This window comes from Panthera onca, chromosome Y (genome assembly GCF_046562875.1).
Source record: "Panthera onca isolate mPanOnc1 chromosome Y, mPanOnc1 haplotype 2, whole genome shotgun sequence".
Taxonomy (NCBI): domain Eukaryota; kingdom Metazoa; phylum Chordata; class Mammalia; order Carnivora; family Felidae; genus Panthera; species Panthera onca.
In genome coordinates, this window is record NC_138358.1 from 20089472 (window position 1) to 20114840 (window position 25369).

At 56.1% G+C, this 25369-nt stretch overlaps 3 protein-coding genes across 3 annotated transcripts; 1 reads left to right on the forward strand and 2 right to left on the reverse strand.

Annotated features, from left to right (window-relative positions):
• Nucleotides 1-2043: 2043 nt before the first annotated feature.
• LOC145715052 (uncharacterized) lies at nucleotides 2044-5421 on the forward strand. Its single transcript, XM_081794634.1, has 5 exons — nucleotides 2044-3827; nucleotides 4520-4597; nucleotides 4742-4853; nucleotides 4946-5091; nucleotides 5185-5421. The coding sequence occupies exons 1-5, from the start codon at nucleotides 2604-2606 to the stop codon at nucleotides 5419-5421; spliced, it is 1797 nt and encodes a 598-aa protein (XP_081650760.1). The 5' UTR covers nucleotides 2044-2603.
• Nucleotides 5422-6586: 1165 nt separating this feature from the next.
• On the reverse strand, nucleotides 6587-9855 carry LOC145715054 (uncharacterized). Its single transcript, XM_081794636.1, is given in 7 exon segments — nucleotides 6587-6756; nucleotides 7274-7358; nucleotides 7452-7597; nucleotides 7690-7801; nucleotides 7946-8023; nucleotides 8717-9021; nucleotides 9024-9855. Coding segments are annotated over 7 exon segments (1587 nt in total). The 3' UTR covers nucleotides 6587-6727.
• Nucleotides 9856-21616: 11761 nt separating this feature from the next.
• On the reverse strand, nucleotides 21617-25343 carry LOC145715053 (testis-specific Y-encoded protein 1-like). Its single transcript, XM_081794635.1, has 6 exons — nucleotides 24509-25343; nucleotides 23213-23290; nucleotides 22945-23056; nucleotides 22661-22806; nucleotides 22464-22555; nucleotides 21617-21770 (listed from the first exon to the last, which is right to left on the reverse strand). The coding sequence occupies exons 1-5, from the start codon at nucleotides 25190-25192 to the stop codon at nucleotides 22484-22486; spliced, it is 1092 nt and encodes a 363-aa protein (XP_081650761.1). The 5' UTR covers nucleotides 25193-25343; the 3' UTR covers nucleotides 21617-21770; nucleotides 22464-22483.
• Nucleotides 25344-25369: the final 26 nt, after the last annotated feature.

Below are 25369 nucleotides of genomic sequence, written 5' to 3' on the forward strand. Positions count from 1 at the left end.
AACCTGAAAAGGACATGTAGCAAAAAGGGAGGCCACCCTGGAGGGGGAGGCAGAGAAGTGGCTCCGGACCTGGGAGGGGAGGCAGGGGCTCAATTGCCGGAGCCACGCCCACTGCCCTCCTGCTGATTGCTCCTGAACAGCAGCCCACTGCTCACCTAGGCAGAGCTCCTTCACCCCAAGGACACATGGTCACAAAGTTCACTGCCTCTGCCTCTGCCTCTGCCCCACCTGCACGTCAGCCAGGGCCACTGCAGTGTCCGAAGGGCCACAGGGCCGTGGGCATGCTTCCCAAATGCTAGTGGGCTCCGGAAGGAGGCAGCAGGCATGTAAAAGCCTTGGGCCTGGACACTCCACCTGAGGGCCTAGTCTGGAGCCTCATGCCTCAAGTTCCCTTTCCTTGTGCTCTGTGTCCCTAGCCTGAGATTGGGCTAGGGCCCCAAACCGCATGAGTCATGGTCCGCAAAACACTGACATTCCTGACAATACCAGGCCTCCATTCTGCTGGAAGAGGGCGTTCAAGGGTCCAGGAATCACAGCAACACCCCTTCTCTCAGTCCCAGATACTGACGCTCATTCATAAATGAACACACACACACACACACACACACACACACACACACACGTACAAACACGTACAAACACACTTCCTCCCTGTGGCTATCTCCAGTTGTGACTTACTCTCCTTCCTCTGCCTCCTTCGGTATCCCTCTGGTCTCTGTCTGTCTCTTTGTCTCTGTGATAGTTTTCTTTTCAGAACGCTTCCTCCCACCCCACCTCCGTCTCTCTTTCTCTTTCTCTGTCCAGTCCTTGTACCGTATGAGTTCATCTGGGCTCCCGTGTGCCGTGCATGTCCATATGGACATAGTAGGCTGCTGACGGCACAGGGCTTCGGGGGAACACGCAAAGAAACACACAAGTAACAGGGGTGAGAGCACATCCAGACCTCCCAAGCCGTGACTGCCTCCAGGCAGCCCACACAAGCTGGGTATACATGTGAACCGTGAAAGGTCAGTCCCTTGGCCCTTGCCCTGTAGGTTGCAGCCAGCTGGGAGGTACTGAAACCCAAGACACTCCCCAGGGTTGAGAGGGGCTGAGGTGAGCGCAGGGGTCGATAGGCTGGGAACCTAGTCGTGGCTGGTGTTTCTCCACCTGCCACATTCCAGTTTTGTCGGTACTGGAAGGTTGGTATCAGTTGTGGCTGTCTTTCCTTGGCGTCTCAGTGCAAGCTTCCTTGACCCAATGGAGATACTGAATCTGCCCTAGTTTTCAGCCAGCTTTGGCCGCCAGCACAAATGCATGTGTTGTGTGAGGGGGGAAAGCAAGTGTGAGTCGTGGGAAGGAGCTAGCCTCGCGAGCGGGATGTGACAGAGGGCACGTGTGAGTGCAGAGGTCCACTAGAGTGTCTGTGAGTGTATCGTGGCTGGCGCCTTTGAGTACTTTTGCGTGAGACCCGGCGTTTGCGCTGGCAGCGTGTGCGTGTCTGTGTCCACGTGCCGCGTGGCCGTGCATCTTTGTGCCTGAGTGAGTGTGCGTAGGCCGTTGGGGAGCAAAGGAAAGAGACTGGGGGCTTTCCTGATTTGGTGCGTACCGGGGTGGTTCAAGTGCCAAAGTTCAGAGAGTGCCATCCCTTTGCTCCTGGGATCGCGCATGATAGGCAGCCTCCCCTAGGGTGGTGTCCTCTCCATGTCACACACCTCTTGTCACCGAGTGACAAGAGTTTTCCCTAGCGGGAACAGTGTGCCCTAGCGGGTGCACTGCTAGCCTGCTGTCATGACATACATGTCTTCTTGGAGTAGGGATGGACGTAGGGCGTATGCAAAGGAGGCAGACCAGATGCAAACCAGGGTGCAGACAGCGGGCGCACAGCTGAAATGCGTTTCACGGACAGCTACGCTGACCCGCTCAGTGGATTTGCCAGACTATGGGCACGATGACCAAAGGTGGGGGTGTAAACGTGAAAAGCGTGGAGGTCCCCCTTTTCCCGTGTGTGTAGATAGCCTCGTGCCCAGGCCGTACGGGACGCCGAGGGGGGGGGGGGGAATGTGAAAGTCCCCTTTTCATTGACAGAGGCCAAACAGGGCACGCAGAGGGCTAAGTTGGAGGCCCCTGGAGGCGCCGCACTACCGAAGCCCGGGGCTCACTGTGTGCCGTTACACGCTCGCAGCAGATTCCCACCGCCCTGAAAGGTGGGGCCGCCGACGCCACGCCCACTGCCGTCCTCATGATTGGTCCTGGAGCCAGGCTGGGAGTCTGGGCGTGGTTTGCAACGCCCTCAGCTTCAGAGCCGCATGCGCACTTCTCTCACCACAAAGGCCTCTGCGGCAGCATCACCACAGCGACAGCCACCGCCGTGGCTTCCTGGGTACAGCGCCTGTGCGCATGCGCCCCCTGGGCCCTTGGTCCACGGCAGAAGGCGGGAGGGCGTTGTCAGCCATTGTCGTCAGGGCTCCACTGACTGGGTCTGGTGAGGGAGGCCCGTGCTTTCACCTCCTGCCGCTTCGTTTGAATCTGCCCCACCTGCGGTCCTGGGCCAGCTCCACATGGCGAAGGATGTAGTGTCTGGAAAATGTGGCAGTGCCCCGTAAACTGCGGTCGCGTTCGTCATGGAAGGCGGTAGTCAAGAGACCCGGGCTCGAGGGCATACAGTATTCCTGGACGCGACTGAGGCGCCACACGACGATGGTGTCGGGGCCAGAATGCCCCGAAGTGCACAAGAATATCCGGTCCGACGTGAGACAGAGGTGTCCGGCCGAAGGGAGGATTTGAAGCTGCTGGTGGACAACATAATATCGGTGGCGGAGCTGTTGGGCCTGGTGGAGGAGGGAGTTGAGGCGGCGGCCACAGAAATACACGTTCTTGCAGATGAGAAGGATGACCAGAGGAAGCATGAGGAAGACGAGGGACAGGCGGGGGAGCAGGATAATTATGTAGAGGAGGGACAGGAGGAGGAAGAGGAGGTGGAGGATAAGGACCAAGAAGAGGGGGAGGAGGAGGAGCGGGAGGAGGACGAGGAGGAATGGGAGGAGGAGGAGGAGGAATGGGAGGAGGACGACGACGAGGATGAGGATGAGGATGAGGAAGATGATTTTCAAGAGGAGGAGGAGTGGGAGGAGGATGACGATGAGGATGAGGATGAGGATGTGGAAGATGATTTTCATGAGGAGGAGGAGGACGAGGAGGAGCAGGATCATAAGAGAAGTAGGAGGAGGAGAAGTAGGAGGAGGAACAGGAACAGAAGGATTAGGAGTAAGAGGAGAAGGAGGGGGAAGAAGGTCAAAAGCCGACGATCAGGGGGAGGAGGAGCAGGGGCAGGAGCAGCAGCAGGAGGAGCAGGAGGCCTTACAAAAGGAGCAGAAAGAGAAGGGGGAGGATCAGGAGCAGAGAGATTAGGAGGAGGATGGGGAAGAGTTAAGGGAAGTTGCGGAGCAGGAAGCGGGGGAGCAGGGGCAACAGGATTTACAAGAAGAGCTGCAGGAGGAAGAGGCAAAGCTGGGAAAGGAGGAGAAGGAAGAGATGGAGCTGGGGCACGAAGAGCAGGAGCTGAGGAGCAGGAGAAGGAGGAACCAAAGTGGAAGGAGCAAGGTGGCTGGTGCCTGGGGAACGCACAGGAGCTACACGTGAAGCAGGAGGAAGAGACGCAGATGAGTGCAAGCCTACATCCTTTCCTGTCCTTGCTCGAGGCTCTTCAGACGGAGGTGCAGCCCTTGAATACACATGCCAGCCGGGAGGACTCTCAACTCAAACCCAGCATATGGGAGAGGCGGCAGCGTCATCTACAGCAGAGAGGTGCCCTTATCCAGGGCATCCGTGGTTTCTGGGCCAAGGCTGTATCCTTCCTGCTGCTGGTGGAGGGTCCAGAGGGGGCTGGGCTTGCGCAAGAGGAAGGAAAGGGCGGTGACATTTAGAGGAACCCAGGACAGGGACTGGAGCTAAGCCGCGCTCCAGTGGCCGGGAACGTGCAAACGTGATCCCATCCGGTGGTCCTGGCTCTGCAATGAGTGTGGGAGGAGGGCAGTGCCGGGGTGGGGGAGGCATGTGTGCTTTACGTCGCACCTGGCACGGAAACAGCGCTGGGAGAGTGGGGCGTGGCGGTGGAGGTCCAGGCCAGGTCGGGGAAATGACCGAGGGCTTCCTCCCACACAAAGCCGCGTGGGGGCACGTTTCTGGGTCCCGCTAGGCATCTTGCTGCGGGGAAGGCGATGTGAATGCCCACTGGTCGGCGCGAGACCGGATGTGTGCTGTCTGGCTGTGTGGAAGTAAGCGTCCTCAGTGTCCTCACGAGCACACAAAGCTAGGCGTGGTTGCGGGCGTCTGGGCATGCACAGCCTCCTGTGCGTGTCTAGCAGAGCCCTGCGCGATCCTGAGACCCCGTGGGCCTGGACGCAGCCTGTGGGGAGGGCTTGAGACCCTGGGGGAGGACGCCAGTCCCGGGGGGAGGACGCCTGGATGCTGTCCACACTGGTTCTCTGGTTCGAGCTCTCTCACGCCCAGCACCTGAAGGCTCTTTGACCTGCGGCAGTTTGTGAACCACCCTCAGATGTCAGCCCTGAGTAGTAAGCCCGATGAAAGCATGCTTCGCCACATGACCAATTTGAAGGTCGGCCTGGGAGTGGGAGGTGGTGTGGGTGGCTGGCTGTGTGGGGAGGGGAGGTGGTGGGGAGAAGTGATGTGTTCCTTCCTCAGGGGAGGGCGGGTCTCCTGGAACAAGATTTCACATTTCTGCCCCACTGTACCACGGCAGGTGGAGGAACACAAGTTTCCCAGGGAATGCCGGAAGATCCTGCTGTTTTTTGGCAAGAACTCCTACTTCCAGAATGAAGTCGTTACGAAGGAGTATGTCCTAGGCCTTGATGGTAAGTGTCCACTGACTGCATGGGCGGCCGTGGGTGGAGGGTTGAATGTGATAAGTTCTCTGGCGCCTTCTCACATACGCATCTTCCTGCAGGGTATAGGGCGTCTCATTCCAGTCCCATCCAGTGGCACCCAAGGTACAGACAGGAGGCCTACAGACGCAGGCATGACAACAGCAGCCTCAACTTCTTCAACTGGTTCTCTGACCACAGCTTTGCCGGCTCTAGCAGGATTGCTGAGGTGGGGCCCTGTAACAAGGAAGGGAGGTGATTTTCATGGGTTCCCCCACTGCGTGGGATAGCTACCTGAGGCCTGGCCTGTCTCCCCTACCAGATAATCATAGAGGATCTTTGGCCCAACCCCCTGCCGTATTTCAAGATGAAGGAGGCCCCAGGAGAGAGAACTGAGAGGGAAAGAGGTGAGCAGCCAAGGGTGTGGGCACGGAAATGTGTGCCGTGGGGTCCAGGGCACAATTCTCTTCTGCATGGAGGCACCGAGAATCACAGCGGCACAGGAGGTGACCCCAGGTCAAAAGGGCATCAGCCTGAGACAGGGAGTCTTAAGAAGTAACGTGTCCAAGAGGCTTTGCCCCTTTGGGGAGCCTGAAGGTGGGAAGGGGGCTAGACAAAAAGAATGAGCAAAGCGGGACAACCAAAGCTGGCTCATCACATAGCACGGTGACAACTGTCATTCCCGGACCTTGAACCCCACCCTCAGGCCTCCTACCACCATCCCACATGTTGTCTGGCTTCTGGATCCCCTTGTCAGCTTTGGCACAGCTTTGGCACAGCACCCTGTCTTGCTGTCTTGCAACTGACTGCTCCCCGAACCTGGCCAGCTGGCCTGACCTGCCCTGGAACCACTTCGCCCCCAGGCCGCATGCGCACACTCTTCACTGCCTCTGTCTCGGCCCCTCCTCCACAGCAGCCACAGCCAATGCGGAGTCCTCAAATCCCAGAGCCTGTGCGCCTGCGCTCAACTTTGGCGGGCTGCGGCGGGAGGCTTCAGGGAGCTCATGGTCTTGCGGCCAAGGCTCCCCCCACCTGCTGCCGTTTCCTGTCCTTGTCCTGAGGCTGCCCTAGCTACACTGGGCCGGGGCCGAGCGTCATGGCCAGCGTGTCGCGGTCCGGACAAAGCGGAGATTCCCGCCGACCCTGGGCCCTGATCGTCCCGGATGCGAAAGGTGGAGAGTCCTGGCCCCGCGGGAATGCAGGGGCGCTGGAGGGCGTGGGCTGGCCGCAGTCCCCAGGTTCAGGGGCGGCAAGCACCCATCCTGTGCAGGAACCCCAGGCCGGGTGTGAGATACAGGTGGCAAGCCCAGCGGAGGAATTGGTGCTGATATTGGATGACGGAATGGTGGCGGCTGAGGTGGTGATCGGGGAGGAGGAAGAGGACGGCGAGGCGACCAAGGATGAGGTGGCTGGAGAGGAGAATTCTGAGGAAGCCAAGCCAGAAGCAGAGGACATGCACGAGGAGGAGGAGGTGGAAGTTGAGAGACAGCAGCAGGAGGAGATTCAGGAGCAAGAGGAGAAGCGCCAGGCAGATGCAGAGGCGGAGGAGGGGCCCCAGCTCTCCCAGCCGCTGCAGCAGCAAGAGCCAGCGCTGCGTCCTGCCTCAGCCCAGGACCCGCTGGCAGCGCTGGAGCGTCTTCAGCATGTGTACATGGACACGCCCCAGAGCGTACCTGAGAGGAAGACACACACAAACACTTCATGCTGTTTATCTCCCATTCTATATTTCTTCAAATGTATTGGACCCCCGCCCTGTGCCACGTGTCACCACCACCCTTGTCCTTATTTCGTGGCCAGGAGAATCTTGTGGACCATCGTGAGCATCGGAAGGGTTTCCACTGGGGTCGATGAAGTGCGACGCTCCTTCATACTCTTCTCAAGATCGTGCATATCCCTGGGATATATGGGTACACACAGACAGACAGACAGACAGACAGAAACACACACACACACACACATACACACAGGACAGGTGAGAGTCTTATCTTGGCCCTGAGTAAGGTTGCTTGAATGTTTCCAAACGGAAAGTAGGATGGGAAGGTGTGATAAGCTGTGCCAAAGCTGACAAGGGGATCCAGAAGCCAGACAACATGTGGAATGGTGGTAGGAGGCCTGAGGGTGGGGTTCAAGGTCCGGGAATGACAGTTGTCACCATGCTATCTGATGAGCCAGCTTTGGTTGTCCCGCTTTGCTCATTCTTTTTGTCTAGCCCCCTTCCCACCTTCAGGCTCCCCAAAGGGGCAAAGCCTCTGGGACACGTTACTTCTTAAGACTCCCTGTCTCAGGCTGATGCCCTTTTGACCTGGGGTCACCTCCTGTGCCGCTGTGATTCTCGGTGCCTCCATGCAGAAGAGAATTGTGCCCTGGACCCCACGGCACACATTTCCGTGCCCACACCCTTGGCTGCTCACCTCTTTCCCTCTCAGTTCTCTCTCCTGGGGCCTCCTTCATCTTGAAATACGGCAGGGGGTTGGGCCAAAGATCCTCTATGATTATCTGGTAGGGGAGACAGGCCAGGCCTCAGGTAGCTATCCCACGCAGTGGGGGAATCCATGAAAATCACCTCCCTTCCTTGTTACAGGGCCCCACCTCAGCAATCCTGCTAGAGCCGGCAAAGCTGTGGTCAGAGAACCAGTTGAAGAAGTTGAGGCTGCTGTTGTCATGCCTGCGTCTGTAGGCCTCCTGTCTGTACCTTGGGTACCACTGGATGGGACTGGAATGAGACGCCCTATACCCTGCAGGAAGACGCGTATGTGAGAAGGCGCCAGAGAACTTATCACATTCAACCCTCCACCCACTGCCGTCCATGCAGTCAGTGGACACTTACCATCAAGGCCTAGGACATACTCCTTCGTAACGACTTCATTCTGGAAGTAGGAGTTCTTGCCAAAAAACAGCAGGATCTTCCGGCATTCCCTGGGAAACTTGTGTTCCTCCACCTGCCGTGGTACAGTGGGGCAGAAATGTGAAATCTTGTTCCAGGAGACCTGCCCTCCCCTGAGGAAGGAACACATCACTTCTCCCCACCACCTCCCCTCCCCACACAGCCAGCCACCCACACCACCTCCCACTCCCAGGCCGACCTTCAAATTGGTCATGTGGCGAAGCATGCTTTCATCGGGCTTACTACTCAGGGCTGACATCTGAGGGTGGTTCACAAACTGCCGCAGGTCAAAGAGCCTTCAGGTGCTGGGCGTGAGAGAGCTCGAACCAGAGAACCAGTGTGGACAGCATCCAGGCGTCCTCCCCCCCCGGGACTGGCGTCCTCCCCCAGGGTCTCAAGCCCTCCCCACAGGCTGCGTCCAGGCCCACGGGGTCTCAGGATCGCGCAGGGCTCTGCTAGACACGCACAGGAGGCTGTGCATGCCCAGACGCCCGCAACCACGCCTAGCTTTGTGTGCTCGTGAGGACACTGAGGACGCTTACTTCCACACAGCCAGACAGCACACATCCGGTCTCGCGCCGACCAGTGGGCATTCACATCGCCTTCCCCGCAGCAAGATGCTTAGCGGGACCCAGAAACGTGCCCCCACGCGGCTTTGTGTGGGAAGAAGCCCTCTGTCATTTCCCCGACCTGGCCTGACCTCCACCGCCACTCCCCACTCTCCCAGCGCTGTTTCCGTGCCAGGTGCGACTTAAAGCACACATGCCTCCCCCACCCCGGCACTGCCCTCCTCCCACACTCATTGCAGAGCCAGGACCACCGGATGGGATCACGTTTGCACGTTCCCGGCCACTGGAGCGTGGCGTAGCTCCAGTCCCTGTCCTGGGTTCCTCTAAATGTCACCTCCCTTTCCTTCCTCTTGCGCAAGCCCAGCCCCCTCTGGACCCTCCACCAGCAGCAGGAAGGATACAGCCTTGGCCCAGAAACCACGGATGCCCTGGATAAGGGCACCTCTCTGCTGCAGATGTCGCTGCCGCCTCTGCCACATCCTGAGTTTGAGTCGAGCGTGCTCCCGGCTGGCTTGTTTATTCACCGGCTGTAGCTCTATCTGAAGGGCCTCCAGAGCCTCCAGAGCCTCCAGTGGGGAAGGGCAAGGACGGAGGCCTGACTCTACCTGCTCCTTCTTATCCTACTTCACCTGCAGCTCCTGGGCTTCTTCCACCCATCGGCCTTCCTGCTCACTCGGCTTCTGTTCCTCCTCCTCCCGCTTCTCCTGTCCTTCTTGCCCTCCACCTCCTCCTCGCCCTGCTGCTGCTCCTCCAGCGCTTCCTTCTCCTGCTCCTCTTCCTCCTCGGCTTGCAATTCTGCTCTCCCTTTAATGGCTCGCACGCCTTCCCTTCCTCCTCCTGCTCCTCCTCCTGGTCCCCTTCCCCTGCCACTGCCGCCGCCAATGCCTCCACCGCCACCGCCGCGGCCGGCGCCTTGGCCGCCGCCGCGCCTGCTTGTATACCCTGCTGCTCCTGCTCCTCCCCTTTCATTTCCGCCAACTCCTCCTCCTTCCGCTCTTCCTCCTTCTGCTTGGGCTTCTGCTGCTCCTCCTCCTTCTAATCTTTTACTCCTGCTGCCTCTCCCCCTCTTCCTCCTCCTCCTCCTCCTCCTTCTGCTCTTCTGGTCCTGCTGCTCCCCCTCGCCCTTCAGGTCCTCCTCCTCGTGAACTTGGGCCTTCTCCTTCCCCGGCTCCTGCTCCTCGTCCTCCTCCCCCTTCTTCCTCTGCTCATGCCCCTCTTCCCCAGGCGCGTCCTCTTCCGCGGCCGCCACCTCAACCTCCTCCTCCGCCAGGCCCCACAGCGCCTCCACCGCCACTATGTCATGCACCAGCGGCACCGATATCTCGCTGGGGCCGCCCACCTGCCTCTCGGGTCGGGCCTGGCCTTCCTGCACAGGCTGTTCGCTTGTGGCCTGCAAGCCTTCGGCCTGCGGCACCTCTGGCCCTGCCGGAGACCGAGTGTCCCCACGGGCCCTCGTCTCTCGACCGCCCCGTTCCCGGTCGAAGGCGGCATGGGGCCTCCGGGCATCCCCAGTGTTTCGGAAACACGAGTCGCGCAACATGCGGCCCCGGCCCGAGACACCAACTGTGGCTCCTACCGACGACGAAGCGGGAGGTGAAAGCACGGCGCCCCTCCCCAGACCCAGTGAGCGGAGCCCTGAGGGCAATGGCTGGCAACTCGCTCCCCCTTCCTCCCAGAGCCCAAAGGTCGAGGGGGCGCATGCGCATGCGCATGCGCATGGTGCTGTACCCAGGATGCCTCGGCGGTGGCTATCGCTATGCCGATGCTGCCTCGGAGGCCTTTGTGGGGAGAGGTGTGCGCCTGCGGCTTTGAGGCTGAGGGAGCTCCAAGCCACGCCCAGGCCGCTTCACTGCCTTCAGGACCAATCATAGGGACGGTGGCGTGCGTGGCTTCGGCGGTCCCGCCCCTAGGTCACCCGGAAACTGGGGCGCGTCTGTTGCATAGGCAGGAAGGCTCTGGGCCCCGTGCAGTGCAACTCCTCCGGGGGGCTTGCAGCCGGCCCTCTGTGCGCTCTGGGTGCCCTGTTTGGCTTCTGGCCATGCGAAAGCGACCTTTGCATTCCACGCTGCGCTGGGCACGCGGCTATCTACACACACGGGTAAAGGGGGACCTCCCCGCTTTGCCCATTTACACCGCCACCTTTGTTCATTGTGCCCCTAGTCCGACAAATCCACTCAGCGGATCACCTTGGCTGTCCGGCAGACGCATGTCAGCTGTGCGCCTGCTGTCTGTGCACCCCGGTTTTCCATCTGCTCAGCCTCCTTTGCATACTCTCTACGTCCATCCTTGCTCCCAGAAGACATGTATGTCATGACAGCAGTCTAGCAGTGCACCGGCTAGGGAAGGTCGGTGACCAGAGGTGTGTGACGTGGAGAGGACGCCACACTAGGGGAGGCTGCGTATCATGCGCGCCGCTCTTGCCGTTTGTCCCCGTTGCCTGGAAAGTGACACTGGCAAGCACACACCCCCCTCTCGTGATGGGCTGCCCATTGCTCCCGTGTGTGGCAGTGCACAGGAAAGACCCGTGACCGTGGGCCCTGGGATTCCTGGAGCTTGTGTCTGTCCCACAGACAGCGGTCCCCTTCCTCCCACAATGCTTGGCCATCTTCTCACAGGGACCCTCCCCAGGCCTTCGTTGGCCGTATGTCTGTTCATCCTGGTCCCATTTCCTTTACCACTCACTTAGGCGGCAGGCTGCCATGAGCGTGGGCGCTGGCTCAAAACACTGTCCCCCTGTGCCACAGGCAGCATGATTTCAAGGGTCTCCGAGAGGTATCGGGGGGTTGGGGGATGCAGTGTTGGGACCCAAGTGAGGGACACGCCCCAGGGTCTACATGAAGCCACATGACCACTTTGGGGAAGCAATAAGCTGCAGACGGTGTGCAGTGAGGGCGATGATGTGGTCTCCCTCCCTGTCAGGGCAGTGGTGATGTGGACTCCCTGCCGGTCTATGTCAGACAGCATAAGCTACACACACACACACCACACAGAGCCACTGCAGGATTGGAGGCTCGAGATGCATTGCCTGGCCAGGCACCACACTCATGCATTGCCTTTTCCCTTTGGTGGAATGCAGTGTTCCCCTACCTCTTTATGGGACCAGGAGGCTGCCAGGCAGGCGGGGGATTCTAGGATTTCCAAATTCGTGTGCCGGGCCCTCTGGCCAACATGTTGCTTCCGTGACACAGAAGAGGTTCCTCCAGACTCGCTGGGCTATGTCAGGATACGAACGGGGTACAGCAATGCTCCAGGGTGGCTGTGATATATGAGGCAGCACACCACCGCTTCAGGTGACAGCAATGCATAGAAACGCAGGTGGATGGGGGGAGGCTGAACAGGTGGCAGGGGGCTGAGAGGGGGTGGCCAGTGTGACCGACAGAGAGGCAAACTCTTACCCAGAAAGGGAGAGGAACAGGTCCAGTGGTGAGCCCTCAAGCTGCCCTCAGCAGAGGACGTAGCGGGTGGGCAAGACAGGAAAGCAGGCCCAGACCCTGGTGCACCTGACCTATGCAACTCACTCCCTCCAGAGAAATGGGGCCTGTCAAACTCCCACGCATCGCCGGGAGACCCCGTGGCAGGAACGTGGGAACAAATCTGGGTCCCAGGTGCAGGGACTGTCTGGGACAAGCAGGCAATGCCTTTCAGTTTGAACAACACCTACCACAGTATTGGGGTCCAGGGGCCGGGCCCCAACTTCGCAAGGGACTCTAGACCAGCCAGGCCTGTCTCTGCAGGGTCATCCAGGAGGATGTTCACCGAGACACATACCCTGGCTGGGACCACAAGGCCTTGCGATGATCCCCTAGGCCGCTCCAGGAGCAGGGCCAGACTTACTCATGCTCTCTGCTGCCTCCCTCCACTAACGCCCACTTCCTTGCAGGGAACTTTGGTCCTCCTCCACTGCGCCATGGGTGGCCCAACCCCAACTTGCCCCTGGCCAAGGCAACACAGAACGAGCGGACCCAGGCAAAGTCCGGGCTTTCCTCCCGTCATGAAAGGTGATCAGCTAGCTCCGTGTCGATCCCAGGCGCGAAGGGATTGCACTCGCTGCACTTTGGCACTGGAGCCCCCCCTTACTCACCAAGTCAGGAAAGCCCCCAGTCTCTTTCCTTCGCTTGCCAACGGCCTACACACACTCACTCGGGCACAAAGATGCACGGCCACGCGGCACGTGGACACAGACACGTGCACGCTGCCAGCACAAACGCTAGGTCTCAGGCAAAAGTACTCACAGGCGCCAGCCACAATACATTCACAGACACACTCTAGTGGACCTGTGCACTCACTCATGCCCTCTGCCACATCCCACTCACGAGGCTAGCTCCTCCTCACGACTCACACTTGCTTTCCCCCCTCACACAGCACGTGCATTTGTCCTGGGGCCCAACCTGGCTGAAAACTAGGGCAGATTCAGGACCTCCATTGGGTCACGGAAGCTTGCATTGAGATGCCAAGGAAAGAGAGCCACAAATGATACCAACCTTCCAGTACCAATGGCACCGGAACATGGCATGTGGAGAAACACCAGCTATGACTAGGTTCCCTGCCTCCTCGGCTCCTGCCCTTTCTTCAGACCCTCTCAACACTGGGCAGTCCCTTGGGTTTCAGTACCTCCCAGCTGGCTGCAACCTACAGGGCAAGGGCCAAGGGACTGACCTTTCTCAGTTCACATGTATACCCAGCTTGTGTGGGCTGCCTGGAGGCAGTCACGGCTTAGGAGGTCTGGATGTGCTCTGACCCCTGGTACTTGTGCGTTCCTTTGTGTGTTCCCCTGCAGCCCTGTGCCATCAGCAGCCTACTACGTCCCTATGGACACGCACAGCTCACGGAAACCCAGATGCACTGATACTGTGCAAGGACAGCACAGAGACAGAGAAAGAGAGATGGAGGTGCGGGAGGGAGGAAGCGTTCCCTCAAGAAAATGATCACAGGGACTCAGAGACAGACAGAGGCCAGAGGGACATGGAAGGAGGCCGAAGAAGGAGAGTAAGTCACCACTAGAGACAGCCACAGAGGGGGAGTGTGTGTGTGTGCCCGTGCGTGTGCGTGTGAGTGCGTATGAACGAGTGAAATTGTCTGGGACTGAGACAGGGGTGTTGCCACGATTCCTGGACTCTCGAACGCCCTCTTCCAGCAGAATGGAGGCCCGGTATTGTCAGGAATCTCAGCGTTTTCCGGAACAGGACTCCCTTGCTTTGGGGCCCTAGCCCATCCTCAGGCTAGGGCCATAGAGCAGAAGGAGTGGGAACTTGAGGCATGAGGCTCCAGACTAGGCCCAGCAGGTGGAGTGTCAAGGCCCAAGGTTTTTAAATGCCTGCCGCCTCCTTCTGGAGCCCACCAGCATTTGGGAAGCACGCCCACGGCCCCGTGGCCCTTCGGACACTGAAGTGGCTGTGGCTGTGGCTGTGGCTGTGGCTGCGGTGGAGGTGGGGGAGAGGCAGAGGCAGAGGCAGTGAACTTTTTGACCATGGGTCCTTGGGGTGAAGGCGCTCCAGGCCAGACCCAGACAGTTGGCTGCTGTTCAGGAACAATCAGCTGGAGGGCAGTGGGCGTGGCTCCAGCATTTGAGCCCCTGCCTCCCCTCCCAGGTCTGGAGCAGGTTCTCTGCCTCCCCCTCCAGGGTGACCTCCCTGTTTGGTACATGCCCTTTTCCGCTTTGTCACTGACCGCAACTTTCCTGTGGGATGTCTCATATCGGAGAACTGGTGCTACAGATCTCACCTCTTTGGGGAGGAGCCCGGATGGCAGACAGCATGGAAGCTTCTTAAGTGTCTCGCGTGCATGAGATACAGCCAGACCAACACTAAACCATCCTACCCACCCAGGAAGCTGACTGGAGGATTAGCACAGCAATCTGCATATCCTGAACCACCGAATTCAGCAGGTACGTGGCATGCAGAAGTGAACTTGGAGAGCGAGGAGGCATGGGAAGGGAGGTGCTTTTGTGCGCGGAGAGGCGAAGGAGACTGGGCAGGTGGAAATTTTACTAACTTTCTTTAATACTCTTCTACATTATTCTTTCCTTTTGTGTCTATATTCACAGATTCTATTTTACTCCCATCTTCTCCTTTTAGTCTACTTCAGTGTATTGATTTTTCAAATTCTCACAACATTTCCCTTTTTAATATTTTTTATTAGTATTTTCTAAATTTTTCTCCACTCCCACGTTTTTTTCTCTCCTGTGTCAAAACCACTTTCAACACCCACGTGAAACATGCCTAGAATCTAGCATCATTCATTCCATTATTCACATGTGTGTTTTTAAGTTTTTACTTTTAACATTTTATAATTTGAATATTTCATTGAATTTTCTACCTCATGAGTTCCTTTTCTCCATTCAAAATGACAAAGGGAAGGAATTCACCCAGAAAGAAAGAGCCTGAAGAAACGAGAGCCAGGGATTCAACCAACACAGACACAAGCAAGATGTCTGAAGCAGCATTTAGAAGCACGATTATGAGAATACTAGCTGCAGTCCAATGTAGATTAGAGTCCCTTTGTGCAGAGACAAAATGCAGTAAAAACTGGCCAGAATGAAATTAAAAATGATATAACTGAGCTGCAATGACGGATGGATGCAGCGGTGTCAAGGATGGATGAGACAGAACAGAGAATCAGCGATTCAGAGGACCAACTTATGGAGACTATGGAAGCAGCAAAATCGAGGGAGATTAAGGAAAAGAGCACGATTGAAGAATTGGAGAAATCAGTGACTCATGCAGAACGAAAAACAACATCAGAATCATAGGGGTCCCGAAGAGGAAGAGAGAGAAAAAGGGGTAGAAAGGTTATGTGAGCAAATCATAGTGGGAAATTTTGCTAACCTGGGGAAAGACACACCATCAAAATCCGGGAAGCACCGAGGACCCCATCAGATTCAACAAAAACTGACCCTCAGCAAGGCATATCATATTCAAACTCACAAAGTACTCAGGCAAAGAGAATCATGAAGGCAGCAAGGGAAACAAGTCCCTAAACTACAAGAGAAGACAGATCAGGTTTGCAGCAGACCTATCCAGAGAAACTTGGCAGGCCTGAAAGGAGTGGTAGGATACGTTCAAAGTGCTGAATTAGAAACATCCACAGTGAAGAATTCTTTATCCAGCAAGGCTGTCATTCAAAATAGAAACAGAGGAAAAAGGTTCCCAGATACACAAAATTTAAAGGAGTTTGTGACCGCTAAATCACACCTGCACGCAATTTTAAGGGGGGACACTCAGAGGGAAATTGATATCTATCTATCTATCTATCTATCTATCTATCTATCTATCTTTATAATTATATTTATATATACAAATAGATATAGAATTATATATATAGATGTATATAGACATATACATATCGATATAGATATAGATATATAGATACAGTTAATACAATACATATACATATACATATACATATACATATACATATACATATACATACACATACACATACACATACACATATAGATGGAGATGGAGACGTAGATATAGATATAAAGATATATAGATATGTTTTCCTCCAACTCTTCAAACAAGATAATGGCCATAAAATCGTGTCTTTCAGTACTACTTTAAACGTCAGTGGACTGAATGCTCCAATCAAAAAACATAGGGGAACAGAATGGATGAGAAAACAAGTTCCATCGATATGCTGTTTACCAGAGACCCACTTTAGATGTGAAAACAACTTCAGAGTGAAAAGAAGGGGATGGAGAATCATCTGTCATGCTACCCGTCAACAAAACAAAGCCAAAGTAGCCATACTTCTATCAGACAATCTAGACTTTAATTTAAGACTGTGTCAAGTGATACACAAGGGCATGATGTCATAATTCAGGGGTCTATCCACCAAGAAGACCTAGCAAATGGATACATTTATGTGGCGTATTTGAGAGCAACCAAATATACAAACCAATTAAACGCAAACATAAGGAACCTCATTCTTAGTAATGCCATCATAGGAGGAGACTTCTATGCACTCACTCACTGCAATAGACAGATCATGTAAACGAAAAATCAACAAGCAAACGGGGGCTTTGAATGACACACTGGACAAGATGGGCTTCACAGATATGTTCAGAACATTTCATAATAAAGCAGCAGAATATACATTCTTCTCCGGTGCTCATGGAATATTCTCCTCTATAGATCATATGCTGGGGAAAACAGTCATCCCTAAGGAAGTTCAAAGAGATCGAGGTCACACCGTGCATATTTTCAGACCACAACACTAAGAGACTCGAAATCAACTACAAGAAACAATTTGGAAAGGTAACAAATACTGGGAGACTGAAGAACATCCTACTAAAGATTGAATGGGCTAAGCAAGGGTTGAAAGAGAATATAAAAAGTATACGGAAGTCAATGAAAATGTATATGGAAGTCAGTGATAACACCACAACCCAAAACCTCTGGGACGCACCAGGGTCGGTTATAAGAGGACCTATCTAGCAAGTCAGGTCTTCCTAAAGAAGAAAGAAAGATCTCAGAGACACAACCTCACCTTACGCCTTAAGAGGCTGTAAAAAGAACACCATACGAAACCCAAAACATTCAGGAGACAGAAAATAACAATGATTAACGGAAATTAATGCTATTGAAACCAAAAACCAAACAAAACAAAAACAAAAACAACCTCAAACAAACAAACAAACAAAGAAACAAACCAAAATAGGAGAACAGATCAATGAGCCCAGAAGCTGCTTCTTTGAAGGAATTAACAAAATTGATAAGCCAGTCATCAGTTTGATGAAAAAGAAAAAGGAAAGGGCCCAAATAAAGAAACGCAAGAATGAAAGAGGAGACATCACAACCAACACAGCAGAAAGGCAAACAATAAGAAGAGAATATTAGGAGCAATTATTTGCCAATACAATGGGCAATCTGGAAGAAATGGACAAATTCCTAGAAACATATACACTACCAAAGCTGAAAGAGGAAGAAAAGGAAAATTTGAACAGACCCATCACCAGTAAAGAAATCAAATTAGTAATCCAAAACCTGCCGAAGGAAGAAGACTGCAGGGCCAGATGGCTTTCCAGGGGAGTGCCAGCAAACATTTAAGGAAGAGTTAACACTTATTCTCTTGAAGCTGTTCTCACAATAGAAATGGAAGGAAAACTTCCAAGCTCTTTCTATGAAGCCAGCGTTACCTTGATTCCAAAACCGGAAAGAGACCCCACTGAAAAGGAGAACTATAGGCCAATTTCCCTGATGCACATGGATGCAAAACTCCTCAACAAGATATTAGACCCTCGGATCCAACAATACATGAAAATGTTATTCACCACGACCCAGTGGGATTTGTATCTGGGACGCAGGGCTGGTTCAACATCTGCAAAACAATTAACGGGATTCCTCACATCAATAAAAGAAAGGACGAGAACCACAGGATCCTCTCAATCGATGCAGACAGAGTGATGGACAAAATACAGCATCCTTTCCTGGTAAAACCCCTCAAGAAAGTAGGGATAGAAGGAGCACACATCGAGATCATAAAGCCATGTATGAACGACCCAACGTGAATATCATCTCAAGGAGCAAAAGCTCTCAGCTCAAGTCACGAACGAGACAGGAATGTCCACCGCCTCCACTGTTATTCAACACAGTATTGGAAGTCTTAGCCTCGGGCCTCTTCATCCTTCTGCTCCCCCTCTGCAGCTACTGCTCTTCCAGCCCTGGCTCTACCTTTCCTCCTCCTCCTCTTCTTCCCTCTGCTCACGTCCTCCTCAATTTCCTCCCCAGCTACTACTGCTCTTCGACTCGTGCTCCTCCTCTTGCTCGTCCTGGACTTCCTCCTCCTCCACTTCTTCCCTCGCCTGCACCCGATCATTCACTCGTCTTCCTCCTCCTGTAACTCCTCCCAGTCCTCTTCCTCCATCTGATCCTCCTCGTCCTTCACCTCTTCCTCCTCCTCCAACTCTTCCTCCTAGGACTCTTCCTCCTTCTCCAGGTCCTCTCCTGCTACCGCCCTTCCTGCCCTACCTCTGACCTTTCACCTCTTCTTCCCTCTGCTCTCGTCCTAGTCGACTCCGTCCTCCAGCTGCTCCTGCTCCTCTGGCCCGTAATCCGCCTCTTCCTGGTGCTGGACATCATCCTCTTCCATTTGTCCTTCTCCTGCACCCAGTCATTCACTGCTCCTTCTCCTCCTCCTCTTCTTCTAACCCCACCCAATCCTCTTCCTCCAACTCCTCCTGCTCCTCCTCTCCCTCCACCTCTTCCTCCTCGGGCTCTTCCTCCTTCTGCTCCTACACTTCTACTCATGCTCTGGAACCCTGGCTCTATCTTTTCTCCCCACCCTCTTCCCTCTGCTCTCGTCCTCCTCAACATCCTCCCCCAGCTGCTCCTGCTCCTTTGGCTCGTGCTCCTCCTCATCCTGGACATCCTCCTCCTCCACTTGTTCCCTCTCCTGCACCCAATCATTCACCCTTCTCTTCCAGCTCTAACTCCTCCCAATCCTCTTCCTCCAACTCCTCCTCATCCTCCTACTCCTCCTCGTCCTCTTCCTCCTCCAATGCTTCCTCTGGACATCCTTCTATTCTCCACGCACATCTTTGTCCCTTAAGACTACCACAATCTCCTCTAAGGACGGGAGCAATAGATCTCGCACTGCCCCCAAGTCATCCGCAATGAGCACCGGACCCTGCGGATGGGCTCTCACAAGCCTTTGTGTCCCTGCAAAAGGAGCCTGGCAACCTCCCAGGCCTCCCGGGGAGACTCGGTAGTGGGACCCTGGGAGCAGCGACGGGATCCCCGGTGCAGCGACACCCAAGGGATGGTCATATCGTGCTCTGTCTTTTCAACAACACCTACAGCAGTATCGGACCTAGAGGCCGGGACCCAACGGGCCTCACACGCGACCCCTGACCAGCCAGCCTTGTGTCGGCAGCGCCATCCAGGAGGAAGCTCACCGACACATATGCCAGGCCTGGGACCCCAAGGCTCTTCGATCACCCCCTAGGCGGATAAAGTCAGGCCTAGGTTACTGCATGGGACCTGATGCATCCGTACAGTCGTCCCCAGTTCCTTGTAGGACAGGTCGGACATCCTCCACTGGGCCATGGGGTCTCCATGCTGTCAGCTGGCAGCAGCCAACACATGACCAGCGGTACTGGGACACCGTCAAGCCTTTCCTCTCATGCTGGACGGTGGCCGCGTGTTTACCGAAAGCCCTATATGGGGGCAACGGGCTGCGGGGAAGGCAGGTAGGTGGGTGGCCAAGCACAGACGAGACCACCCGCTGTGCTCCCGCAGGGTCACTGGGACTTCACTTCCATCTGGCCCACATGCAAATTCTAGGGATGGGGCTTTGGGGGCAGTGCGGAAGCCTTGCAGCTTCAGCGTCAAGGAGCTGGGCACACACACCTGTGGGCACAGCCGGCAGCAGACTGGGACCAGTGTTCCTCCCTAGGCCCCTTTGACCCTCCACCACCTGAGAAGAATACTGGAGGGGCTGTACGGCTTTAGACTCCCCAAAGCGCACACACAGTGGGCCATGTGCTGCCCACTGTGGTTTGGGGCAGGGCGGGGGGAGCCCGGTCAGAATCCTGACCACAATGTCCACAGCATCCTCTGTCGACATGCAACCGCTGAGACACTGAGAAAGGAACCCAGTTCCCCATTTACATGAGGCCAGGAGTCGACAAAGCCTGAGGCTAATCAGGGTCACCCGCACAGGGACTGAGAGGCGCATTCTGGCACCACTTACATGCAAGGGGAACACAGTTCTGGGACACACCTTGACATGTCCCCAGCCCAGCTGCAGCGACAGTGGTGATCTTGTGCTGCGGGGAGAGGTGTTGCTGGCAAGGAACTGTCCCCTCAGAGAGCAGCTGGCAGGCTGCTCACCTGCCCGTCCACACATGGATCACCCACACCACCCTGCTATGGCACCCCTGGGGGACTCAAGTCACCTGAGGTCTAGGGTCCAAGCTCCTCCCTTTCCCTGGGCCTGGTGCACAGGAAGCAGAGAGGAGAGCCCCGAGGAAGAGCTGACTGGTGACAAAACATGGCTCATCTGCCAAGAGCAGAGATTCTTGCTGGACGGCTCCCTCCAGGGAAATACCTACGCCCTCTGCACACCACGTAGCCTGACAGGTTGGGTTCCCTAGCTACCCTGTGCACAAAGCCTGGGCACACCATGTAGCCCCTACGTATTTGCTACTGTCGGCCCACCAGGGCCACTCAACACACACACACACACACACACACACACACACACACACACACTCACTCCCACATAGACACACACTAACACACACACAAGCACACTTACTCACAAGTGGTCCACTGGCCACTGGACACAGGCTTTCCTCCCCTCGGCCCCCCTCTTGACCTTGCACCAATCTCCCTTTTGCATCCTGACTTGAGCCCCCTGGCACAGCAACGATTGCACCCATCCCAGCGATTACCATCAGGACTCAGGAGGGAAGGGACTGCACTCTTGTATTCTGGCACCTGACCGTCCCACATAAGCACCTCATTCACACAGACCGCTGTGTCTCTCCTTGTCTCTCCAGTGGCCTAACCACCCACTCCTGCACAGACAGAGACACACCGCTACGCAATCGCACAAACATATGCACGCTCACACTGCCGGCACCACCACGGATCTCAGGCCCAGTTTGCCACAGACGCCCACACACACTCGCACGAACTCACGCTGGATCTCTGCCCTCGGGCGTACTCTCTCCATGAATTCCCACTCATAAGCCTCGCTGCTGCCCACAACCCACACCTGCCCCTCCCCCTCACACATCTCCCATCCTGAGCCACTGTCTGAGGACAGGGCTCGGGATCAAAGGAGCCCCGGGTGTGGGAGGCAGCAGCAAGGTATACTGGCATCGACTATGAGAAGCCTGCCTGCTCCTGAGTTGTCCGGGGACATGTGGTCTTAGCTCTGATCCTGACTGGAGGCTTTGCTGACTGGATTCTATCTCACCAAGGACACAGCACCCCTCTGGGATCAAGGGTCCTGGCTGAAACCCCCCGAGTCCTGGCCACACTGTACCAGGACCCAATGGACCAATTTGGTCCCACTGTGCAATCCCCTTCCCTGCCTTTCGGCTCTGGCCTATACAATAAATCTCCAAATAACAGGTCTGTCTCTTCCTCCTCCTCCTTCCAGGCTCTTCCTGCCCAAGAAGGCAGGCCTCTGTGCACATGGCAACACCGGCCCCACGCCAGTACTGCACCTCTCCTGCACACACAGAATCACCCGGGCAGCGGCTAGGACAGTCACACTCAGGTCCCGTTCTCGTCGAGCCTCCTTGCGTCCCCCATAAACACACACAAACACATACACAAAAACAGAAGGGTTTTTAGCTTCCTGTATGTGTCCACATAAACATCGTGGAAACTCTTCAAGACTGCCAAACGTGATTTCTTCCTTAGTTCTCTCCCGGGCTCATAGAAGACAGGAGACTCATCCACCCATCTCTTCTAGTGCTGGTCACGTCCTCCATTGTTTCTGCATGGGCAAACATAGGAGCTCTGCGCCATTCATGCCCACACAGATGCAGAGCCCCTGACACATGTGGGCACACAGAGACACATTTGCGTACACGCACACACACACACCCCCATGCAACAGAAACCAAGAGTGATATGGGATATTTGCAAATACATCCCAGATGGTGTCACTCTTGTGCCTCACCCTTTTGCGATCCCCCTTGCTTTCTCACCCAGGGAGTCGTTTCCAGCCCCCAATGGCTTTGGAACAGATCTAAGAATGGCTGTCAGGTTGCGGGAGGACATGGCGTGGTGGGGCACATGGAAGGAAGTGAGAGATTCTCACCACAGTGGCGCCTGGGGACACGGCAGCTCCTGACCCAAAGACTGGGAGGCAAATCCAGACTGAAGGAGCAGGGGGAAGCCCGGGACAGGGCGGACATCCACGGGGAGCATTTGTGGTGAAGCACTGCTCCTCCCGAGTTGCTCTCCAAAGCCCCAGCCCACAGCACAACTGCATTTGGTTTGCAGGCTTCGACCCTCTGTGTGTTTGCAGCTGAGTCTCTGCAGGTTCCCTGTCATCCTCCCACCCTCTCCCCATGCTACCTGTGTCCCTGTCTTGGCGGACCTTCCATTTCCAAGCCAATGTGTGGCCCACGTTCCCTTGCCCATACAACACACAGGTCAACACACCGTATACTGGGGTTCTCACCGACACATGCGCATGTCAGATCACTGTCTTCTGGTCCCTTCCTCCATCAGGAAGTACTGCAGGGGATTGGGCCACAGGTCCTCGATGATGATCTGGTAGGGGACACAGGCCGGTGCCATATTGGGCATAGCCCCCTCACCTCTCTGGCCCAGGGCCACCCACATCCCCACTGCTGACGAAGGCCTCAAGGGCCCCACCTCGGCAATCCTGTTTGTCCCTGGGCAGCTGTGCTCACACATCCAGTTCAACAAGTTAAGCCTGGTGGGGTCATGCCTGCGACTGGGAGCTCCACGTTCATAATCCCAGAACCACTGGACTGGAGTGGAACGCGATGCCTTGTAGCCTGCAGGAAGAGAGGATTTGAGGAGCAAGCTGATGGCCTCCTCCCCACCCACCTGCCCCTCCCCCTCCCCCTCCCTCCTGCCCCTGATTCATGCTCCTCATCCCCCTGCCCCGCACCATCATGGGACCCACACCCTACCAGCAAAGCTAAGCTGATACTCCTTAATGATCACTGGGTTCCAGAAGTACGGGTTGTCCCCAAAGAAAAACATCACTCTGCAGCGGTACTTGGGATGGCCCACTTCTTCCACCTGCCGTGAGCAATGGGACAGGAGGGGGCAAGTGTCCTCCCTCGGGGTCCTGAGCTACTTGCCTGGCTGTGAGGGTGAGCACCTTTGCCCCACCCTCTCCTGCCCAAATCCCACCCCCGACGGGATGGCCCCCAGCCACAGCCTCCCCGGTCTCACCTCCAAGTCGACCACGTAGCTGAGCACGTCTTTGTCCTGGGCACCGATCATGGCCGACAACTGGGGGTGATTCAGAATCTGTGCTGTGTCAAGGAGCTGTGCCTTCAGATGCTGTGGAAACAGACACAGCCCCCCTCCAACCCTCCCAGGCTAAGAGCAAGGGACTAGATCACGGCATGTGCAGAAAGACCAGGAAACACTAGTCCCCACACTCCTCAGCCTCTGCAGATGCATCAGACCCCATCGACACTGGGCAGTCCGTTGGCTTCCTGTACCTCCCACGCTGTCTGCACACAGCAGGGAGAGACTCCACTGCCTGCACGCCTCACAGTTCCTTCCTATATCTGACCTGTGTGGGCTGCCAGCAGCCCATCATAGCTTGTGATGTCGGCATGTGCTCTGACCCCTCCTCACGGCTGGGTTTCTTGGCATATTCCCGTGAAGACCTATGTTGTCACCAGCCTCCTGAGTCCAGATGGAATAACATGGCTTACAGGAACCCGACTGCACACTTACGCTGCAAGCAGAGGGTGTGGGAGGGAGAAAGAGATCGAGAAGCACGGACGAGGAGGGCCGAGGAGGGAAAAGGATTAGACACAGTGACACGGCCAGTCCGGAGAGAAAGACATGGGTGGGACCGAGCCGGAGCCTGAGGACAGAGAGGGAAGCAGGGGTGGAGATACCAGGAGAGAATCCTCTGTGTGTGTGTGTGTGTGTGTGTGTGTGTGTGTGTGTGTGTGTGTCAGGGTCTGAGGAGGCAGCTTGTACCCCATTCGGAGTGGGTCTCAGTCGTCCTACTGTCAGGCAAAGGGGCGTGGCGTGGTTCCACTAAAGGTCATGAGTGTGTGTCTGAAATGCTCTCTTTTGAAGGAACTGCTAGGAAACGTGCACAGCCTGTGAATGTGAAGGTGGGTGTGCGGCCTGTGTAACTCTCCCATTTTGCAGCGAAATATTTCCTTGCCTTATCTGCTCTGAGTGAAGGCTGCTTTGTGCTACCCTAGCTCTGGTAGCATGGGGACACATGGCTCGTGTCTGCAAGTAATATTTGAGACCAGCCTGCAGGCCAACGTTGGCGGAGACCTAGAGGAAACAGACCCAGTCACCAAGTCCCCCCATCCCCAACAACCGCCCCTGTCCAAGGCCTTACACTGGATCCCAGACCACACCAACCCAGGGCCAGGGACCATTCCCCAGCTCTCCTCTCTGGGGGCCATCGCCCTGAGGCACCCTGCTCTCAGTGCCCAGCCCTCCTGCACAACAGCCCCCGCCATCACCCACCAGCACAAGGAAGGATACCGCCTGGGCCCAGAAGCCAGGGATGTGCTTGATGATGGCCCTTCTGTGATCCAGGTAAGAAATCTGCCTCCGAAGAATCCTGCGCTTCAGCCGCCATAAGGCCCTGGAATCCTGGGCATTCCCAGCGCTGATCTCCAGCTGAAGACGCTCCAGTGCTGCCAGCGGGTCCTGGGCTGAGGCAGGACGCAGCGCTGGCTCTTGCTGCTGCAGCGGCTGGGAGAGCTGGGGCCCCTCCTCCGCCTCTGCATCTGCCTCGCGCTTCTCCTCTTGCTCCTGAAACTCCTCCTGCTGCTGTCTCTCAACTTCCACCTCCTCCTCCTCGTGCATGTCCTCTGCTTCTGGCTTGGCTTCCTCAGAATTCTCCTCTCCAGCCACCTCATCCTTGGTCGCCTCGCCGTCCTCTTCCTCCTCCCCGATCACCACCTCAGCCGCCACCATTCCGTCATCCAATATCAGCACCAATTCCTCCGCTGGGCTTGCCACCTGTATCTCACACCCGGCCTGGGCTTCCTGCACAGGATGGGCGTTTGCCGCCCCTGAACCTGGGGACTGCGGCCAGCCCACGCCCTCCAGCGCCCCTGCATTCCCGCGGGGCCGGGACTCTCCACCTTTCGCATCCGGGACGATCAGGGCCCAGGGTCGGCGGGAATCTCCGCTTTGTCCGGACCGCGACACGCTGGCCATGACGCTCGGCCCCGGCCCCAGTGTAGCTAGGGCAGCCTCAGGACAAGGACAAGGAAGTGGAAGCAGGTGGAGGGAGCCTGGGCCTCAAGGCTGTTAGCTCCCTGCTGCCTCTCGCTGCAGCCCGCCCAAGTTGGGCGCAGGCGCACAGCCTCTGGGATTTGAGGACTCCGCATTGGC